Genomic DNA, 21320 nt, shown 5'->3' on the forward strand with positions numbered 1-21320 from the left:
TAGATTGAAAATGATAAACGGACATCTGTACAGATTTTACAGTGTACTCAAATGCAACCTATATAATTATATACTCATTGGAAAGTATCATTTCCATAACATGAAACTATTAAAACATGACTCCAAGTGTTAATATCATTGACTTTTTCACTTTTATGTGTTGCACGGCCTTTAATAACAACGACAGGCCGTTTTTCCCAGTTTGTTAATGGGACGTGAAGGCAGATATTAGCAGTCATTAACGCGCTGTGTTTGTGTCTGCCATGTGGTTTGTGGCGCTTGTAATGCTTGTCAGGTAACACCGTGTGGGCGGGGTTTCTATTCAGTTGTTTTGGAACTGACGACTCCGCCCTAGCTGATTGTTCCTCGGCTTATCCCGGTAGGGTCAAGGAGCGCGCCCCTTTACGTTAGCAGCATCCAATGAGCGTTGTCAGAGCGAGTCGTTGACCGTGGCGATGTATGTGTTGTGTGGTAGCAGCTACGAGCAGGGCTAGACAGGCAGTATGGCGGAGGAGGGCAGAGTGTACGAGTTAGAGGGGCTGGAAGAACAACTACACACTTTGTTAAGCCGCTACTCCGGCGATGAACTGGGGGCCGACGGCGGACCCTTCTGCTCGGACTTTTGCAAGGTACGGATCCGTTGCCGAAGTTGGTGACAGGCTTGTTGTCGAAGATAAGCGCGTATATGTTAGCCGACTCCCCTCCCCCAGAAATGCTAGTTACACGGCTAGCATTAGCAGTGGAGCTCGTTAGCATTTAGCTAACCAGTCGCTTTACGAACAAGCATGTTAGCTTTTAAAACAGTGTGTCTGATAGACAACGCCCAGATACAGATGGTGCTAGCAAAACATTCGATTCCGTAAACCAGTCGTATTTTGACATTAATTGTTCATTGTACGGCTAGCAAGCTAACTCGGCTAATCGTTGAGCCAGCTAGCCCAGAAATTTCCTACAAGTTAGCTTAGTTAGTGCGTTGAATGTTTACCAAACTAGTGACTGGACAGCGTTTAGCACGTTAGTTCAACGTTTGGTTAGCATTGACCAGTAGGAAACTTAGCTGAAGATAGGTAAATACAAAGTATCCTGTATTATTAATCATTTGTCACAAAGCCTACTTTTGATGTGTGGCTCAATGACTTCTCTTAACCCCAGCAGGACATGTAACGTTGCAGAAGCAATCATTTCTGTCATCACAAGATGTTCTGTTACCCTAAAGCTCCTATATTGTCACAAAGCTGAAGGAGGAATGCGAATCAGGTGCTACAGTTCGTGGAAAAGTGCATTTAAATGTCCATTAGTGGACATTTAAATGTCCACTAATGGACATTTAAATGGTGAATATTGGACTGTTACAGCATAAAATTATAAATAAATGGGATTATTAGTCTTAAATCTAACAATGGGGGTCATCTAGTCTGTTCTGTCTTGTTGACAAATCCAAGAAGTTGATTATTTTGCAGCTGGGCCATTGTCATGCCATAAGACTTTAAATCCAAACTCTAAATTCAAACTTTACTCACAGTTTGGCTACTCATTAATCAATAAGGTGTCAGTGTTTTTAATTAAATAAAGCTGCCAGATTGTGATGTTTTGTTACACGCTCCAGTTTTATTTTGTCGAGGACTGGCTGTTGTAACTGGACAAAGGCCTGAGATCAACATTGTTGACAGTTAACATTCACTAGATTCCACTGCTCATGTCCTGGATATCCACCATTAGAGGGCAATATAAGCACATTGTTTTTCAGTGAATACACAGGTCAACTGGAAGCATTGTGTAAGCGCCACATTTGGTTAGAGGCGAACCCCTGACTTGTAAAGTTTACCATTATGTAGTAAAAGTGTGTGAAAGGGGAAAGCTGCAGCTTGACTGAGTCAAAATGTTGGCTGTGATCATTCATAATAAAACATGCATTTGGATTTGAGCAACATAGAAACAGATGTGACTCAGACACGCTGATTATTTCACAGAAATTACCTGCTGCAGGTTTAATCTGCACCTGAGGTGGAAGTCTGTTTTTTTCTTAGTATACAAAAAATACAACTCTATTAATCTGCTGGTTATCAACTGATTAATTATAAATTACTAGAAATTTGTGAAAAAATACCAATTATATGTCATTTTTAGTAGAAAATTTCATTTATTGAGTATCAAAAACAGTTGATGATTATTTTTCTGTTGATTTACTTCGCCTTCTTACTCTTAAAGTCTAACATTTAACATCTGGTGTCACCGCAGACTTCACCATTGCTCCTGTGATTGTGTTTTTTTTCTGACTTGTCTTTGTTCTGTCTTGTGGCTCTGCAGTTGGTGGAGGAGTTTGCCTCTCGCTGGCAGGTGCCGTTGCCTCAGCTCAGGATCCTTGAGATAGCTCTCTGCTATTTTGCTCGAGCCTCAATCTTCTGCACGTCAAACTGTGATCATGTGCTCCACACTCTCAGTAGTCTGGCTTTGTAAGTACACAGACCTCACTAAAGAGGTCGCTTTTATTCCTTGCAGATGTAAATGATCGCCACAGATTTTTCTTGCTGCTTGAAAATGACAGTAATGACACTTTAATGCTGTGATTTTGAGGCTTTTTTTTAAACCAATTGGAGTATTTAATTCTTCTTGTTTGCTAAGTAGTATTCCAGGTAGTATGACACTTTAAAATTGCCATTTTGTCCTCAAATCAGACGTTTATTTTCACTGTTATTTGCGAGTGTTCAGATTTATGTGTCTTGAAATCAGAAATGGATCAAATGTGAGTTGATGCGGTAACAACTCAGGCTTCAGTAGTTACGTAGCTACGCTGGTGACGCAGCTTTTCAAAGCTCTCTTGATGAATTATCTTTCTTTTCTAGCGCTACTGAAACCTCCTAAATTCTCAGCAGACTTTTTGTTTTGCCGTCTGTTCACTGACTGGTGTTCTGCAGTTGTGCTAACTCGCGCTGTGCTTTTAGCAACATGGAGTTTGCTCAGCCCTTCCACCGCTCTGGATTTAATGTTTATGGTGCTTGTCGCATTGCAAGTATCGAAAAAGACATTTTGGCCTTTGCTCAGAGTCCCATCCCAGTTTTCTCAGCATGTCCAGATTGATTTCATGAAGTCTGGGTAGCAAAAAAATGCAGAACATGTGATTTTTTTTTTTTTCAAGGTTGGTGCTGGTTTGAAATGCAGTTTAAATCTGATTCCCATAGATGCATCTCAGTCCGGATGCTCTGGCTGCTGAAATTGGATTTCAGCTACAACAACGTAACATGCAGTGATGGGAAGTTGATAGTGACAGAAGCGCTGAGCAGATTCCACGCTGCTGCTAGCAAAGTGCTATGCAGAACAGCAGATGCTGAAGCAAATGTCTGCTGGCTGACTTGACGGTACGACTGTTTAGAGGGTGAAATGATGGATCTTCATTTCTCAGCCTTCAGCTTGGGGCTGAACAATCGATTTCATAGCGCAAAGAAACGCATTTTAGGATATACGAAGTGTTGCTCTTAAATATTGAGATTGATGCTGTAATTCAGTTTTATTTATTCAACTTTCAGTTTGAGCAGGTTGTTTATGCTGCCTATTGATTAAACTGTGTTGCGGTTCAGCTCACATAAGCCCAGTTTTGTTCTTTAAAAGCTGCACTTTGCATAGTTTGTATGACCCAGAGTTGACACTGTTCAAATTCATCCCATCCTCTTTTTCTGATCGCCGCACTGTTGAGGGTGTCTCATGTCATAATGCTCCATCATATGTTTGAAGTCTGTCACACACTAATTGTTGAACTGAGGCTCAACATTAAAAAATGATCGCAATCTGGCAGAAAGAGCCTATAAATCATTCAGCTCTACTTCTGCATTGTTACGCTGTGTCACCAGCATATCTACGTAGTTAGTGATGCTTACGTTGCTGCCGCAGCAACCCATACAGAAAGACTGGTGATGCCTGAGTACACAAATCTGATCTGATTACTTTGAAATAACAGTGTAGCCAATCTTTCCTAAAGACCCGCTTTGAGAGACAAATTTGGTTTCCTTGCAGTTGGAACAAAGCCTTTGCAATCTGATTGAAGACGGGGGTGTTTTAAACCACCTCTAAATGTAGTTTGGATCTGATTAAACAAATCATATTTATTGAGGGTTTTTTTTTTTTGCTGTTGATATGCTAAAAAACAGATTTTACAAGACAGTCTGTGCTCTCAGTGAGATTAATTGTCATATGATTATGCGACTTCAGAGACAACTTGCTGACTTTTGTGTTAGCTGATGGCACATTTTGCTGTGGTTCTCTTTTAATGCAAGCCGAGCAAGAGACGGCTTATTTTAGATCAAAGTGACAAAATCACTGCTTTAGAACCGTTTGCTAAGGCTGCATCTCTGCAACAGGACACATCAGAGGGCCACCCAGTGTCCGAGCACTTGATAAATATGACACACACTTACGACGACAATAAAACTGACTTCATCATTCATACTATCATTATTACCTCACTGCTCATCAGCTATCAGCTCCTGCTTGCTGTCAGGAGCATTGGTAAAATGTATCAAATTACTGCTCATTAACTTTTTGACAGTTGCTTGAATTAATTCTCACTTTTAGATCTCTTTAAGAAAGAAATTAGCCTGGAGGGGTCTTTTATTGTTGACATTTGGTCCCTCCTCTGACGAGTTTCGTGTCTCCTTTTAAGTTTCACTTTAGTTCCATTGTGAATGAATGAATGAACAAATAAATGAATGCCTTTATTGCCCCTCAGGGAACTGGCCTCACACAATAGACCCTTGAGAAAGCACACATAAACATCGCACGTCTCGCACGCCCAGGAAAGAAAAACACACACTTGGCAGTAAGACAGATTGACACGCCACATGAAGACACACAAGTGTGTTTAACAAAACCAGACAGAAAAATCCCTTTCAGTCGCTTATAGTTTCCAGTTTCGTCACATACAGTGAAAGCAAAATGCTGAAAAAACGGTGAGAATGTTCATGCACCCAGTCAGCTTTTTGTTTTTATTTTTCGCTGACTACATCTGAAGTAATCCAGCCTATTCTGGGCCGTTGGTGGCAATTTTTTACGAGATTGAAAGTTGATTGTGTTCGCTGGCTTACGCACGCACATTAGCGAGCCAGGAAAAACCCTGGAACGCCGCCAGTTGTTGACTCTAGTTTGTCCGTAAACCCTCCATCCCCCAGGGTTTCCCGCAGCTTCGCAATTAACTGCATTCCACGGCCTCTTTTACCACAGCCAGTATCTTTAGAATTTCTGTGCGTACGTAAATTAAAGTTAGAAAGTGGATTTTCAACGTGTTGCTGTGCTCTGTTCACAGGAGTGTTTTTGAGTTGCTGCTGTTCTTTGACCAGAAGGACTTCCATCAGGAGCCTCTGAAACACTTCGCTGTTACATTCCAGGTGAGGATGAAGCGCAGAGCATCCTCCAAACAAAACAATGAAGGAATCTCTGAAAAATCATTCAATTTGAGGCCTAAATTTATCGCTGTTTATTATCTGCTGTGGCTGATTATGTTGGTCTGTTGTTGTTGTGCTGTTCTTCCACTTATAAAAGTGTTGCTTCTCCCCAGTGTTTCACCTTTACTGTGATGATGTACTTTCACGTTAATCACAAAGGTAGCAATTCAGGATATACGATTCCCAGCTGTTGCATAATGAGACGGATGCTGGAATTCAGTTTTGCCGAATTCAAGCCTCCTTGTCTGACAGTCATGCTTTAATGTTGGCAGGTGGTGATGCTCCATCCATAGCCATAGTTGAACTGAAACCGGAGGGTTTGTAAAGCCTTAAAATTTATAGAAATAATAAAATAAGAAATAGTCGCTACTTCGTGGATTTTCGTCTGTCGTGGGGCGATCTGGAACGTAACCCCTGTGATTGTACAGAAAAAATTGGACGTTTAGTGATGAAGAAGACCTCTTATAGGCGATGGTTTATATTTTAAAATAAATTAGTATTGTGCATTCAGGATTTTTCAATGAGGAATGAGATTCAGATGAAATTTTCAAACCGTAATGAGACACACGTTATTAATTCCTGTCTCTTTTGGCAATTTATAAAAAAAACAATTTCGCCAGATAACATCTTTCCAGCCTGCTAGCGTGTTTTTGCGGGATTCAGAGTGTTTTGATTTGTTTTTGAATAAATCTGGAGGGAATTGTTAACGTTTTTGTTGAAACATTAGAGCTTTAAGTCACTGATTTCTTTTTTTTTTCCTCTTGCTCTTCAGGAATGTTATGTGGCCCTCGCAAAGCATGAGAATGTTCACTTACTTCAGGTGGAGCGGTTGGTTCGGGGCGGCGGCCCTTGGGCCAATCCAGCCTTACAGGCAATCCTCAGTGAGTTCAGTTTACCTCAGAATGAAGGTCAGTAACATAACTACCTCTTGTACTAACTAGGGATTGACCAATATGCTTTTTTCTGGGCTGATATTGGTAATCAAGAAAGACTGATAACTGATATTTGGAGCCGGTATACATTAGCTGTAATGTTTTAACAGAGAGCCTGTCATTCATAACTAGACTTCTTCGTTAATGAGGGTGACTATAGCTGAATATGTAGAATAGAAATAGGACTAATTAACTTATCTTATAAATGCACACCAGCTAAACAGCTCGTTTTACACACCAGGCAGGGACAGACTGATGTAGCCACCCAAGTTATAAAAGTAATACAGAGACACCAGCACAGCTTAATGATCATCATTCACTCACATGAATGGGACCGGTTTAAATTTTAACTTGCAGATGCTTAAAAAAGGCCACTAATGCGACCGTGTGGAGCCCTGTAATTGCTGGAGTTTATTTGAATTTTCTGTGCTGTCAGTGTTTGTTCTAACTAAAACCGTTTCTCCTCTGGCTTTCTCCAGTGGATGGGTGCATCGGCTCTGAGCTGCCGGTGTTCTTTGAGCTTCGAGTGCGCTACCTTTTATCCTGCAAGCGCACCAGTGAGGCCGTGGCCTTGGCTCAGTGTTGTGCTCGGCATCCCACAGCAGGACAACACTCGTTCTTCCTCCAGGTCTACCTCACATGGCTTTACAAAACGTCACAGCACGACCGCCTAGTTAAAGAGGTGAGTGGAGCGAGTGTATGCTAAAGGCTCACGTGTCTTTCAGTCTGTTGGATCTTATGATGTTGCTTGACTTTGATTCAACTGTTTCCACATTTCATGTGTGACGATCGCCTTATATTCTAATCTGTGGGTGTCTTTTTTTTTTTCTTTTTTTTTAATGTAGGTGGCTGACCTCAGTGGAAAAGATGCCGTGCACCTCATCTGTAGCTTGGAGTGTGAAGAAAAGGATGAGCTGCTTTTAGGCCTCAGCACAGCATTCCTGTTGCAGCAGCTCCGCAGGGGAGATATGTACTATTTGTGGTAAGTAAACTAAAATTTGATGCTAATGTGATAAGAAATCTACTTATGACACCAAGTGAGATTTATTTAAAGGTTCCTAATTTTTACAAAGTGTATTTGTGCCTCACATGTAATGAGCATTCACCCACTGGTCGTTTTGAAAGACACGTTTTTTTATCAGTGCGAGAACCAGTTTAAACAAAAAGACTCATCAGATCTTCCACTTTCCGAGTGTGACGACTTGTTCCTTTTGGAAAATGAATCAAATTCAAGCTTGAAATAGTGATATTTGATCATGAAAATCCCTTTATGCTGCACACTTATTACCAATTAGGCAAAAATAAGCTGTTTGCACCAGATTGTAAAGAAAGCAAAACATTCTGTGTCCCTTGGTACAACTTGGAGGCAACTGAGATCACCTGAGTGTGCTTGAAAAAATGTTCTACACAATTAGATTTTTCCATTTGTGTAAAAATGAATAAATGCTCTTGCTTCTTTCTGTCCTTGTTATGGTTTCTGGCATTTTTCATACTGCACAAAAGACCTTTCTGAGTTCTCCATAAAGGTGCAGGGTTTCATATTGCAGTGAACGAAACAGTGTCTTAAAATGTGACGGGAGTAATAGATGTCCAGAAACACCTCGTGGTTCAGGGGTCAATAATAATACGAAGCCACATTTTGACAGGCTTTTAGATAGGAAAGTGTAAACAAGAGGATTTATTAACTCCTTTTATTTTTTCTTGCAGCGAACTCGTCTTTGTGTGGACAAAACTTCACAGCCGGTTGAAGACATCGAAACAAGCTCTACTCAAGGAGAGTCATCAGCTGATGCTGTCTGCCACTAATGTCAACTCACTCTTCCCATTCATCAGAGCCATACTTCAAGAAGTGAGACAAATATTTGACCTTCATTGTCTTTTTATAAACTTAAATTTGATTGGATTTGTTAAGATGCTTTCGATTTATGCGTGTGCTGACTTGAATATTTACCTCCTGTGTCTGCATCTCACCAGGTGGGTGAGGATGGTGTCCAGTTCTGTGTGGAGCTCTGTGCGAATGCCCTGGACTCTTGTCTTCCCTGTGATGTCCTCACCAAGTCCCTCATCTACAAAACCATTGCTGGCCTGCTACCCAACGATCTGGAGGTTTGCCGGGCATGCGCTCTCCTCGTCTTTTTCCTGGAGCGAACTGTTGAATCCTACAAGGTCGTGTACCTTCTCTACATGCATCCCGATCAGGAGTACCACGTGGAGCACAGCCCCATTGGAAATCATGTTCGCTTCGAAACCCTCCAGGTAGAGCAACCTTTTAATGTACATGTTTGACAGAGGAAAGCAGCTTTAGTCTCTGAAGACTCGGTCCTTACAAAGATCACAGACATCTCGCTTGCTGAAACTTATAATCTCACTGAGCTGCTGTCTGTCTCTTCTGGTTCCAGTGTGGTTTGAGTTTTTTCTAAAGTTGCAAAGCTATAAGAGCAGCAACCTAAATCAGGAAATGAGAACGATTTATTGTGGAGGCACAGCTTGAGTGGTGACCTTTTTCGTTGTAAGTGAGTTGGTTCTAACTGGCAGGAATTACTTTTGTTAAAATATTGTGTTTACCACAAATAATAATTGAATCCTGCTTTAAAATATCCTTCTGTGATGCAAAAACATTTTCAGTTATATTTCAAATTTTACTTTGTAATGAACGGTCACCAAACTTAAACACAAGAAATGTGCTAAATAAATATTACTGTAAGGTTTTCCTTTATTCTTCTCAAAAAGAAATTGATATATATAAGATATTGATATGGATTGCATTACAATGACACCTAAAATGTAAGGCGACACAGCTGTTTATGTGTCAATATTTCAGATGAGTGATTTGCTAACTGTTAATGAAAATAAATATATGTCCGACTTTAATATATGCTTTTTGTCTATACTCAGATCTTGAAGAAGGATCTATACTTTGACCCAGAGTTTTGGAACCTCATTGCATTGCGGACCAACTGTTTGAAACTGATGAGTGAGAAGGTGGTCAGTGCTGCCCTCGAAGAAATCATGGACGACAAATGGATCTCTAACTACTTTGCCAAAGAGCCCACACTCCGATCAAGAGCGTCAGCATGCCAGAGAGGAAGTAAAAATGCACTTCAGGGGAAGAAGCGGCACAGTAAAGAGGATACTGACACCACAGGCAAAAGACTGAAGGTGGGTTCTGGAAAAACAGGACTAAATGTTGATTATGCTGTAAAGAAGAAAGGTTCACGGGCGTTGAAGGAAGCGTCTTCGGGACCTTTGAGGCGCTCATTGTGGCAGTTGGACAGAATACAGGAGAGTGGAGAACACAGACGAACTACACGGCTGTCAGAGAAGAACCCGCCTAAACGGAGGATCAGAAGGCCCAAGTGGCTCCTGGAAGACTCAGGAACTCTTGAGGAGAATAACATTCCTTTGAGGATGAAAAACATGAAAAGCATCAATCATCTGTCATGAGGAGGTCTGAAGCTAGTCAGATCAAGAACAAACACAAACCTTCAGTGACCTCTCATTTGAAGGTAAAGGAGAACAACAACAACAAGCACCACAAAGGTTCTTTGGACTGTAATAAACCATCCCCACCTGCACAAGTAATTCTGGAGCTCTCCCTACCAGACAATGAGCTGCTGGGTACGTTTACTGAGGATGCTTGCAACAGACAAAGAGGGTTTCCTCAAGTGCTTCTTTACAAACCTACAGTGAAGATTCCTGCCACGTTAGAACCTGTAAAATCTGTACATCGCAAAGAGGTGGTTCTTCGAGCACGGGATGCAGCTATGTTTATCCAACAGCTGCATTGTTATGCACGGAGGCAAAAAGGAAAAGGCAATGGGTCTAATGTTCAGAGCTCAGTTTCAACAATCACACGGTCATCCATGCAGGGAAGTCCTCCGAAAGATCCACCGAGAGAGGAGATGAAAGGCGGAGTTGTCCTTCGGCCAACAGCAGCAGCAGCTAGAGATGCAGAATCCCCAGTTATAGATAAAGTCCTTCAGACTCAAACTACAAAAGTAGTCACACGAAAGACTTTGTCAGCAAGAGAGCTCCCTGAAAAGTCTGCTGTTGAGATGAAAGGAACTGTTGCTTCTCAGAGGTCAGCAGCAGCAAAGCTGACCAAGTCTCCACTATTAAATAAAAACCATCAAGCTCAGAGCACAAAAGTTACTGCAGGGTCTGACGAAGTCAGAGTCTCAAATGGAGATGAGGTTCTTCAATCTCAAACTGCTGCTTCTGCAGGAGTGCAATGTGAAGAGCCTGCTGTGGAGATGAAAGTCACCATTGCTTCACAATCCCAGGTTTTAGACAAGGTCTCGAAACATCCATCTGTGGAAGACGTTGCAAAAGCTGACGCTTCACAAACCTCCATAGCAGACAAAAATCAGAAGAAACTTACAGACAAAATCCCTCTAATCTCCAATAAAGCTGCTGTTTCAAACTCTGGAGCTGCAGATCCTGCTGTCTTACAGTCTCCCGATACTACACTTAGAGGTGTGGAACAGGTTCAAAGGGGCAGAAATTCCCTTCCAGTCAGTAACAGTGTTTCTGAAATGGACGTCACAACCTCAGAGGGACATGTGCCTTGTAAGAATGACACAAGCCCTAGAAAAATGTTGCAGTTCTGAGTAAAGTGTCGGAAACTGAGGCTCCCTATACACCTGTAGATCAGGGCGGTATGAGCGACATGTCTGCTCTGACATTAGTAACAGAAATGGTTACTGAACTTGCACCTGAACAGCTTTCTCGAGATCTGGAGAATGACAAGCAGCGGGCTCCAGGCGGCAGTGCCTCCAAAGACTCAAGAGTACGAAGTAAACCTAAAGTTCCTCATAGAACACGGACGACCTCCAGCTGCTCTATACAGGAACAGGAGGCAACTGATGTGCAAGGAAAGAAAGTCAAAGACAGAAATCAGGATGTTGATTCAAATATACCTGAGAACAGTGAGGTGATGGAAACAGCACCAGAATCTGAGGAATCCAAATTGGAATACTGTTGTACCTTCTGCAACAAGGCCTTCAAGGGAAGTCGTGTTGTTGCACATGCAATGTTCCACTACCGAAAAGATGAGTGCATGTTCTGTGGGACGATGTTCAAAGACGACCTCCTGGCCATGATGCACTTGTCTGATCACATAGAGAAGCTAAAGAGGATCAAAGAGTCAACCGATAGCCAAGCCCAAGAAAACAGGATCTCTGACGCCAAAGATATCTCCACACCCAAACCTCTGCCAAAGCCAAGACCTCAAGTATGTCTTCTGGGTGTCGGAGTAGGGGGAGACCGAAGAAATCCGATATCTGTCCGAAATCAGTCACCCCGCCAGATTCGAGTCCTTCTGAATCCAGAAAATTGAGATCGAAGGACAAGCCAGTGGAGGGATTGTATTTACAAGAAACACAGAACGGTTCAAAGCACCTTAATAGTAAAACTGCTGTTCACAAGGTAAATGGGCATATTGGCAACAAGAAAGAATTTGAGAGATCGAAGAAGGCTTTGCAGCATGAGGTTTCTCAAGGAAAAGTGAGTGGTGGAGCTGTGAATCCCAGGTTGCAAGAAAAGATAGAGAGAGATTCTTCTGCAACATCGGTCCAGGGAAAGAAAAAATTGCTTCTTCGACAGAAGAAAAAATTAAGGAGACTGAGTCTCTGCAGGCTCTGAAGGCAGCCACAAAACAAAATGGGAAAGTTGAGAAAAATGTGGAACCACAAGAGAAAGTTTGTTGTCCTGCAGATGGATGCTCTTGGTTTACAGACCTGTCAAAGAACCGTGTCGCCCTCCTGTACCATGCCCTCGAAGACCACTACGGGGAGGTCAAACCTTTAGAGCTGGCGTTTCGTGTTGGAAACAGCAGATGCAGTATTTGCATGAGGGTTCTATGGAGCTTTGAACATTTTCAGCATCATGTTGAAAGACACAGACTCACTCCTCGGCATCCTTGCCTTCATCGAGGTTGTACTTCCAGATTCAAAAACGGAATGGAAATGAGACGCCATGCCAGGAAGCACAGTCCACTGCAGGCAGTGTGCTGCCTCCCTGGATGTTCTAAACTATTTATTTGTCTTTGGGCACTGAACCTTCATGAAAGAGAGCATTATGCTTCCAAATCAACTAAACCAGACACAAACACAAATGTGCAAACAAGTGACAAACATATTACCACACCATTTGGGAAGAAACACCATCCAAGTTCAAATGAGACTCGCACTGCCACTTCTGTTGATAAGACTGAGAGGGTAAAAGCTGCTTGGAAGTCAAAAGAACAGACTATTCATGGCTCGCAAGGAGGCGAGCATCCAAAGGCTCCTCCTCTCTCCACTCCAGCATCTTTGATAAAACAAGAGTTAAAAGAGAGAAATAAGAGCAAGGATTCAAATGTATTGAAGAATCTCTCCAACAAGGACACTTCTGCAAAGCCTACTGGTCCTCATCTTAGGTTAAGGCAAACTTTAAGAAAAGAGCAGGTAACAGACACAACCGTGGCACCTCCCAAAATTCACAGTGTTATCTCATCGTCACTGTTAAAACACAGCAGCAAACTGAGGCAGAAGTTTAAGAAGAAGAAGCAGGTCCAGGTCAACACAAAAGGTCTGAAAAGAAGAGGACGCCCTCCAAAATCTCACAAAGTAGTGGACGATGAAAACTCTACTGAAACTCTGAAGGAAAAAACTACCCTGCAGAAGAGTCAGAAGAGCCCTGTTCAGTCTTCTCCCACAGGAACAGTTGAGAATGCAACAGCAAGTAAAAGGTTAAAAGTAGAAGAGAAGAGTCGGCAGCTTCAAAGTGTAGCCAAAACTGCATCCAATAAATCAAAGTCCAAGAACTCAGTCAGCAAGCAGATTAAAAGGAATAATGTTAAGCAAAAAGGGATCTCACATGATGCTCCATCAAACACTTTAGAACAGTCCAACACGGAGCCCAAAACACAGAAGTTAAATGCTGCTAAAGTTAAGAAAATGCACAAAAATGAAACTCCCTCTGCACCTTCAGACTCCAGCAAATCGGAGAAGCACAACATGGCAAACAGTAAAGTCAACAAAAAGACAACCAGGAATATTCACCTGAAGCAAGAAGCAGACGTCCCATCAGTTGCCATGTCCAAATCCGCTGTTGAACAAGTTGAGGGCAATGGAGAAGCAGTGGAACGTTCTGCTGACAACGAGGTAAAAGTAAAGGTAGAAAACACAGACTCAACACAAAATAACTCCGGTAACTCTGATTTATCTGTCCCGGTCAACAGCCTAAATGTCCCAGCTGCAACAGAGAAAATGCACTCAGTGAAGAAAGAAAAAAAGTCAAAGAAGTTGAACGTCACAGAAAAAGGGAAGAATGCTCCTTCAAACTCAGGCATGGCAATTAAGAAGCATAAAGACCCTCATAAAAAGGAGGACAGAAAGTCTGTCAAGAAAAAGCGGCCATGCAAAGATGAAGGCAAAGCGTCTGAATCGAAAAAGAGGGAAAAATGTGACGTCCAACAACAGAGCGAGACCAAAGAGGCAGCAGCATTAGTAAAGAACGCTCTTAATGAGGATGGAAAAGGACAAAAGGAAGCTTCAGATAACTCGGGTCCCTCCGTGCCTGCTGTCTCTAATACCATAAATGACACCCCTGAAAATAGCACACAGAAGGCAATGAAGAAGAAAAAGTCACCGAAAATGAATGTGACAAAAACGACAGACCAGAGCAAAGCAAATAAGAAGCGCAAGGATGTTCATAAAGACGATGGTGCAAAGATCATCAAGAAACAACACAAAGATGGTCGTGGCCCATCAGCATCTAAGACACCTGAAGTCCAACCGCTTACTGAGGTCAAAGCAGAAGCAGCAGGGAGCTCTGAAGGCGACAAAGCTGCAGCAGAAACACCGCCAACTACAATCAGTGGCCCCGGTTACTCTTTAATAAAGAATGGACAAGCCTTGAGTGGGGATGGCAAATCAACAGTGCATGAAACTCTTGCACAGTACAGTAAGAAGCCATACATGCGTCTGCCGCCTACAGCGTACCTGGATGAGAAGTACATCACCATGCCAAAAAGACGGAAGGAGATGCTGTTTTTCGAGCCATCTCAGAGAAGCGCTGCTCCTGAACTGGCCTCTGTGATGGCGGCTCTGCAGAGACAACGATGTGCCAACTGTTTCGCTACCTTCAACACTGCTGAGGAGCTGCAGAGTCACCTCCAGCGGCAGAAGTGCTCCAACGTCTTTGGATTTGACTCTGACGACGAAGGTAAGTTGACAATCTTAAAGTGTAATTCCAGTATTGTATTGGTCCAAATACCTCCAGTTTTTTAAGATTGAAGTAGGCATGGGGCAATTATTGTGATAGATTTTTGGCATTTTTACAATTATCTGTGTTATTGATAAATTAAGTGCTACTTCAGGTCTGATGCAGTAGCCTAGCCGCGCTATACCCAGCTCTAAAGACACAAGGGTCGAGGAACTCTCGACAGGGAGGGAGGCGGGCTAAAAGGTTGTCTTTCAAATCACTCTGTAGCAATTGGGTAGGTATACAACCAATCAGCGCAGCGAATAGGCTGACGTAGTTCCTAGAGCGCCAGAAATCAGAAGATGCGGTAGTTCGGTGAAGCCTTATTTATACAGTCAATGGGTGAAGCTCAAGTATATTACAGACATGTTAACAGAAAGATTATTCAGAGTCGGTGCTAATGGAGCTCAACGACTGTTGTCGTTTTTGTTGTCGACCCTGGCAGAGAATTAAATTCGTTGCCGTGGGTTGTCTAGCGTGGCTAGGCTAGTTGTTTCCGGTTGTTTCTGTCAGAATCGTCGTGCCTCTGTCGTCACTTAGTTACGCCCGCCTTCTGACTCTACACTTCATGGTGATTCGTCGGCCAGTTTCAGGAGCATCCAACCTCGAGGCTTACCGAGGGTAACTAGACCCACCCTGGCAGAGAATTCAATTCGTTGCCATGGGATGTCTAGTGCGGCTAGGCTACTGATGCAGCCTTCTCTCGCTGTCATCACTCTGTGGTCTCAATGATGTCTCTAACAGAGACTGCAAAAACTGAACAAGCTAACCAGGAAATTAGCTTCTCCCACACTGGCTAAGGCTATGCTAATGCTAGCGGGAAAGTTAGCAGGCATAAAGAAATACCCCTGAAACAGAGTCTGGAAAACAATAATTAATCATGCTTTAAGATCCCGGAACCTAGTGGACAATAAAAGTGACAGAATAGTGAAAGATTAAGAAAACAGACCAGCAGACATAATTGCAGGAGACAACCTGATCAATCTCAGTCCAATTTCTATTCTACATATTCAGTTATAGTCACCCTTACTAATGAAGAGGTCTAGTTATGAATGACAAGGTCTCTATCACATGCTGTTAAGACCTTACATTTGACGTGCACCGGCTCCAAATATCTGTTACCAGCCTTTCTTGATTACCAATAGTCAGCATCGGTATCGGCCCTAAACAGCCCACATCGGTCGATCTCTAGATTTGCTGTAACGGTTCCATTGACGCACATCTCAAATAGAGCACCTTTAAAATCCATTGGAGCTGATAAATTGTAATACAGGAACTATATGTATACTCAAAGGAACTTCCAGCTGAGCAGTTTTGTGTCTGTTAAAGTAAGTTTATTTTTCCTCCCTACTGTACATTCCTTCAGCAGGTCTTTTCACTGTCGTCCAAAACACTCTGTTTTAGTTCCTGCGTTAGCCAGCAACTCAACATGAGGTGTGCTTTGCTTGGTCCTGAGACATTTTAGAGTTAGCAGAAGATTTATAACACAAAGAAAACAGAAACCCAATAAGCATAAACATATACACTGACAGTCAATAGAAACTTTGAGACCATGTTTTTCAACATAATTTTTATTTTGAAGCCCAAAACTGGATTTTCTTCATATGAATCATTTGTTTAGCATATTGGCATACAGAAACAAAAATCTAAAGTGTCAAGAATAATTTCAAAATAAAGAATTTCACAAAAGAAAACGACACCTGCCAAACACTAAGTCACAACAGTCAATACCGAGTATGGCCTCCATTTGCTTCGATGCAGGCAGCAATCCGTCGGCGCATGCTTTGGACCAGGCTTCTGATTGTGGGTTGGGAACAGCCCATACGCCTGGCTACATCACTATAGCTCAAACCAGCCTCCACCATACCCAGTGCCCGGAGACGTTGTTCATGTGATAGACGCGGCATGATGCTGTTCACTGGACTAACAATGGTGGCCTTTTTTGGGCCTTTATATAGGCCTTCAAAACCCATTCTCAAATTGTGCAGATACTCACTGAGTATTGCTTGGTGTGTATTTGGGTCACTTTTGCAAAGTGACCAACCCATGTGCAATGAATCATGACAAAATGACAACTCATCATTATCTCAACTACCAGGGCACTAGATCATCAGTAAATCCACAATGAATAATTACAACCCCCCTACAAGTAGAATTCTGCGTACATTTCTACCTCAAAGTTTCTATTGGCTGTCAGTATATATACCGTATTTTCACGACCAAAAGGCGCACTGTACCAAAAGGCGCAGTCTCAGTTATGTGTGCCATTACTGTATTTAAAACACACATAAGGCGCACCTGATTATATGGCGAGGGTTTTATATACAATCCACGCCCACACTTCCCCCTTTAACGTTCTCATGGTGTCCTCTACTACGTCGGCCTTACAACAACAACACACACACAAGCATACAAGTGTGCGTATTTAAAAATAGAGCGGGAGCAAAACTGAGTTTGGTTGTGCTTTATTTAAGTATTGATTACAAAGTACTAACATTTTTTTAATCATCAATAGGCGCGGGCATGGTAAAACACAGATAAAACAAGCACACAAGTGTGCGTATTTAAAAATAGAGCGGGAGCAAAACTGAGTTTGGTATTCACTTTTTTTTTTTTTTTTTTTTTTTACCGGTAATCGTCATCAATCAAACCCATGGAAGTCCTCATCCTCTGTTTCTGAATTGAACAGCTGCGCTAAACCTCCATCAAACATGCCAGGTTCACTTTCTTCACTGTCAGAGTCACTTTCCGTGCCGTGCGGCGCCTCGGAAATGATGCCGGCTTTTGCGAAAGCTCGAACAACAGTGCCAGCAGACACGTTAGCCCAAGCATCTACAATCCATTCGCAAATTGTGGCGTAACTCGCCCGGCGCTGCCTTCCACTCTTAGTGAAACTGTGGTGTCCATCGGTCATCCATCGCTCCCACGCCGCTCGCAGCCTTACTTTGAACGGCCGGTTCACACCGATGTCCAGCGGTTGGAGTTCCTTTGTCAGGCCTCCCGGAATGACAGCAAGCTCAGAGTTCATTTGCTTCACTTGTTTTTTCACATCGGCTGTGAGATGGGCACGCATAGAGTCACAGATCAACAGCGATGGTGATGCGTGGAAAAAACCACCTGGTCTACGTCCGCCTTACAACAACAACAACAACAACAACACACACAGGACGCACTGCACCATAGGGCGCGCCGCACAATTTGAAGAAAATCTAAGACTTTTATGTGCGCCTTATAGTCGTGAAAATACGGTACTCTTTAAGACTACATTATTATTATTACCTTTATTTAACCAGGTTTGTCACATTGAGATCCAAGATGTCTTTGACAAGAGAGACCTGGCCAAGAATGGCAGTACATACAGTTAAAAACAACAGTTTTAACACACAGTCACATTTAAACAGACATAATAAATACAAATAATTTGCTCTAAATTCAAACATTTGCACTCCAGAAGCTTGGATATGATTTGATTGATCATAGCCTTAAATGCATTCCGAGATACCAGACTTTAAAAGCATTCTTCCCTCTTTCATTCTGATCTTTGGAACAGTGAAATGCAGAAAGTCCTGCGAGCAGATGCTGTAGGTCCCTGTTATTCCTGATTAAAAGAGATGATACATAAGATGGGATCATCTCAAGAATAGCCTTATAAATCAAGACATTCCAATGTTGGAGCCTGCGGACATGTGAAGAGGGCCAGTTTATTTTAGAATACAAGACGCAGTGATGTGTTAAAGCTCTACAAAGCGCCATGATAAACGCTATCACGTTCAATGCAACACTCTCAGTTGCATATAGTTGTACATTTAGGTTGATATGGACAATAGATGAGCACATCTGGTGTTACTCTGGAAAGGTGTCATTATTGTGTTTTTTTTTTTTTTCTGTTTTAGGGGACAGCTTGTTCAATTAAGTGAACTGAGGTTTTGAATTACCTAACAGACTGACCTGTGGACCAGCTTGGAGCTCCTGGATGGATTGTACCTCAACAGATCAGTGACCTCTGGATCACATGTTCATCGCTCTGGGCAAAAAAATCAAGCGTTTGGGGATGTAGACCGAATAACTAAAAGGGTACCAGACTTTAGCTGCTGTAAAGCAAAGACCCGGGAAAAATAATAGCCCATCAGCAGTCAGACTACTGAACTGAACCTGTCAGATTGTTAGAAGGACAGCTCGTACTGAAGTGCCTGCTCTGGAACCTCCGTGCTGTTTTCCAGCCGCTTCGCCTGATTTGGAGATGGAGCATCGTGGCTTAAAGACTGGACTCGAAAGCTGTGAAAAATAATTAACGCAAGACTACAAAGCTGCTCCTGCTCTCATTAGGATACATATTTTTCACATCAGTAAGCCATAAAATGAAATTGTTTGCTTTTTGCACTGTTCTCATGAGATTTTTCTGTTCATTTGTTTCTCCTTAAACTCGAAGGGGTGGGGGTGCACAGCGGAAGTCGCATCTGAAAGTTTGTGCTGTTTCTACACCCTAAGGTTAAAGACATAATTTAGACTGAGTCTAAAGTTGTAAGGTCGCTGTATCAGTCTTCTTTGAGAAGCTTTTAATGGATAAATCTTGTTTAAATACTAATTGTATTTCTTTTAATAAGTTCCCTATGGGCTCAGTAGGCCTGTGCTGCTTGTCCTGACCATAAGTAACCAGTAGGGGTCAGTGTGCACCAGTCTTTTACTTCCTGCTTCCACAACGGAACATTATTGTTTTCTCTTTTCGCAACAGAAACACACAGAGCTGCTACACTGCATTTACTGCACTCAAGAAATGGCTTCGCTTCCAATTCCTTCTGGCAGACTGTCGTTCATTTAGCAATAACAGCTGCAACCCACAAAATGTGCATCCAGTTAATTTATCGCTGGGATCCATCAATTAACCGTGTTCTCTTCATTTGTCAGTGAAGCAGCTGACATTCGGGTTCATTTTATATATTGTCACTTCCACATATTTTTTTCTATCTTTACTGAACTGTTCCAAACATTACGATGTATCTATTAGAGTGAATGTTCTCGTTCAGGATTCCTTCAGAGAAAGTGTTACTGGGAGGCCGCACCAGTCTATCGTGAGGAGCAGCAGGTTCTATTTATTTATGTTTTATTTTCTATCTTTTGTAAATATTTGAAGAGTTTCAATGGCCTATTCTATAAGGGGGATGTTGGAGCTGGGTTTATATTTTGTTCTTGAAGAAAAATAAAACTTATTTCAAATGGCATCGATTGTGCTGGCCCTGTAATGGTATCTGCTGCGCTGAGGGGAAGTGTGCTGTTTCATCTGAGGAAAGGGGGAATAAAACGCTTCAGTGCGTTGGCTGAAGATGAGACACAGGAGTGTTGGACAGCTGCAGAGGAAGAGAATGTATTAAATTATTTCCTGAATCAAGACTGAACACCTTTGCCAAACTTTTTGCACGTGTGATTTTTGTGAATATTAAGCTTTGAAATCCAACATGTGAAACTACTTAAAATCAAAGAGGCCATCCATGTGAACTCATGCTACTTCCAGGCAGCCCCTTAATAACCTGGATGCACAGTATTGTCTTGGACAAAAAGAGCTGGATTTCCTCCCAACGATTGCCTCAGAGCTGCTTCTGTAAACTTTGCGTCACTTCATGGTTGTTTTGTAGAGAATGAAAGTCGTAACATTTCTGCATGTTATTGTTAGTGGAGCTGCCAAAGGAGATGTTAAACAGTTGTATCGTTTCTAGATTTGGCTCAGCTTTGCAGAAATCGTCAGAGATGAGACGTGTTTTGTGTGTTTGGGTGTTAGTTTTTACAGCTCGGCCATCAATCGCAATACCCGGCTCATGCTGCAGACAGATGGACGGATCGGACTTCGACAAGCAGGCGGTCACAAATTCCAGACAGAAAGGTGATCCCTTTGTTTTCCATCTCGGTCAATATTGTTTGTTGTGGTTGACGCAGATGGGAGGAGAGAGAGCGACAGCTGGAGGAGGAGGAGGAGAAACCAGAGACCACACGAGGAGTCAAGTTCCACCCACAGGTGTGAGGTGAAGCTTCTTAGTATTTCTTATCCTGTAGCTGCAATTGACCCTCTAAAGAAGCAATGTTAAACTCACCAAAGCTGCTGCCGCTGCAAATACTGTTTTTTTTTTTTAAATTAAGTCCTACATTCCACACCTTAAGTAAAAGTAAGTACCTGTTAGTGTAAAAGTATTCCTTGCACTCCAAAATAGGTGCTTTCACTGTTGCGTTTTTTAATATTTTTGGATTTTTATCACTGATGCAAACATGCAAGCAGCATTTAAAAACTGTCGCTTTACTCATTTTACATAAGTCCTGTCTGGTGGCTTCATTTACAGCATAACAGTTTCGCATATTTAATATAATGCACTACATGAAGATGAGTTTTTAAAGCTCTGATCTGCTGTAAAGTAACTTCAGCCATCAGATCAATGGAGTGAGCAGAAGAAAATGAAATTTTCCCTTTAAAATGTAGCGGAGACGATGTAATTTAGTTCAAGTACCTCAAACTTGTGCCTATCTGAAGCACTAGAAGAGAGTTCCAAAGTTACTTTACACGATTGCAAGGGAAAAATTGGATTCATGATGAATAAACTACTACATGGTGGCTAATGTTAGCTAATTTACAGTGTTATATTCTCAATAGCATTCAGTAGATACCTTTTGTGTTCTTCACTGACACTACACCCACAAAAAATAACCAAAAAAGTGACACGCAATA

At 42.1% G+C, this 21320-nt stretch overlaps 1 protein-coding gene across 2 annotated transcripts; it reads left to right on the forward strand.

Moving 5' to 3' along the window:
• Positions 1 to 344: 344 nt before the first annotated feature.
• Positions 345 to 19830, forward strand: LOC110970624 (zinc finger protein 654-like). Of its 2 annotated transcripts, XM_051942155.1 has the most exons (10): positions 345 to 629; positions 2308 to 2453; positions 5294 to 5375; positions 6205 to 6340; positions 6844 to 7046; positions 7210 to 7346; positions 8072 to 8213; positions 8339 to 8620; positions 9260 to 14572; positions 18505 to 19830. In XM_051942155.1, exons 1-9 carry the CDS (start codon positions 504 to 506, stop codon positions 9806 to 9808), a joined length of 1803 nt encoding a protein of 600 aa, XP_051798115.1. In that variant the 5' UTR covers positions 345 to 503; the 3' UTR covers positions 9809 to 14572; positions 18505 to 19830. The 2 variants fall into 2 exon arrangements, with proteins under 2 accessions (XP_051798115.1, XP_051798114.1); XM_051942154.1 differs by lacking the exons at positions 345 to 629; positions 2308 to 2453; positions 5294 to 5375; ... (3 more) ...; positions 8072 to 8213; positions 8339 to 8620 and having other exon boundaries at positions 9808 to 14572.
• The last annotated feature ends 1490 nt before the right edge of the window (positions 19831 to 21320 follow it).

This window comes from Acanthochromis polyacanthus, chromosome 22, assembly GCF_021347895.1.
Source record: "Acanthochromis polyacanthus isolate Apoly-LR-REF ecotype Palm Island chromosome 22, KAUST_Apoly_ChrSc, whole genome shotgun sequence".
NCBI lineage: Eukaryota > Metazoa > Chordata > Actinopteri > Pomacentridae > Acanthochromis > Acanthochromis polyacanthus.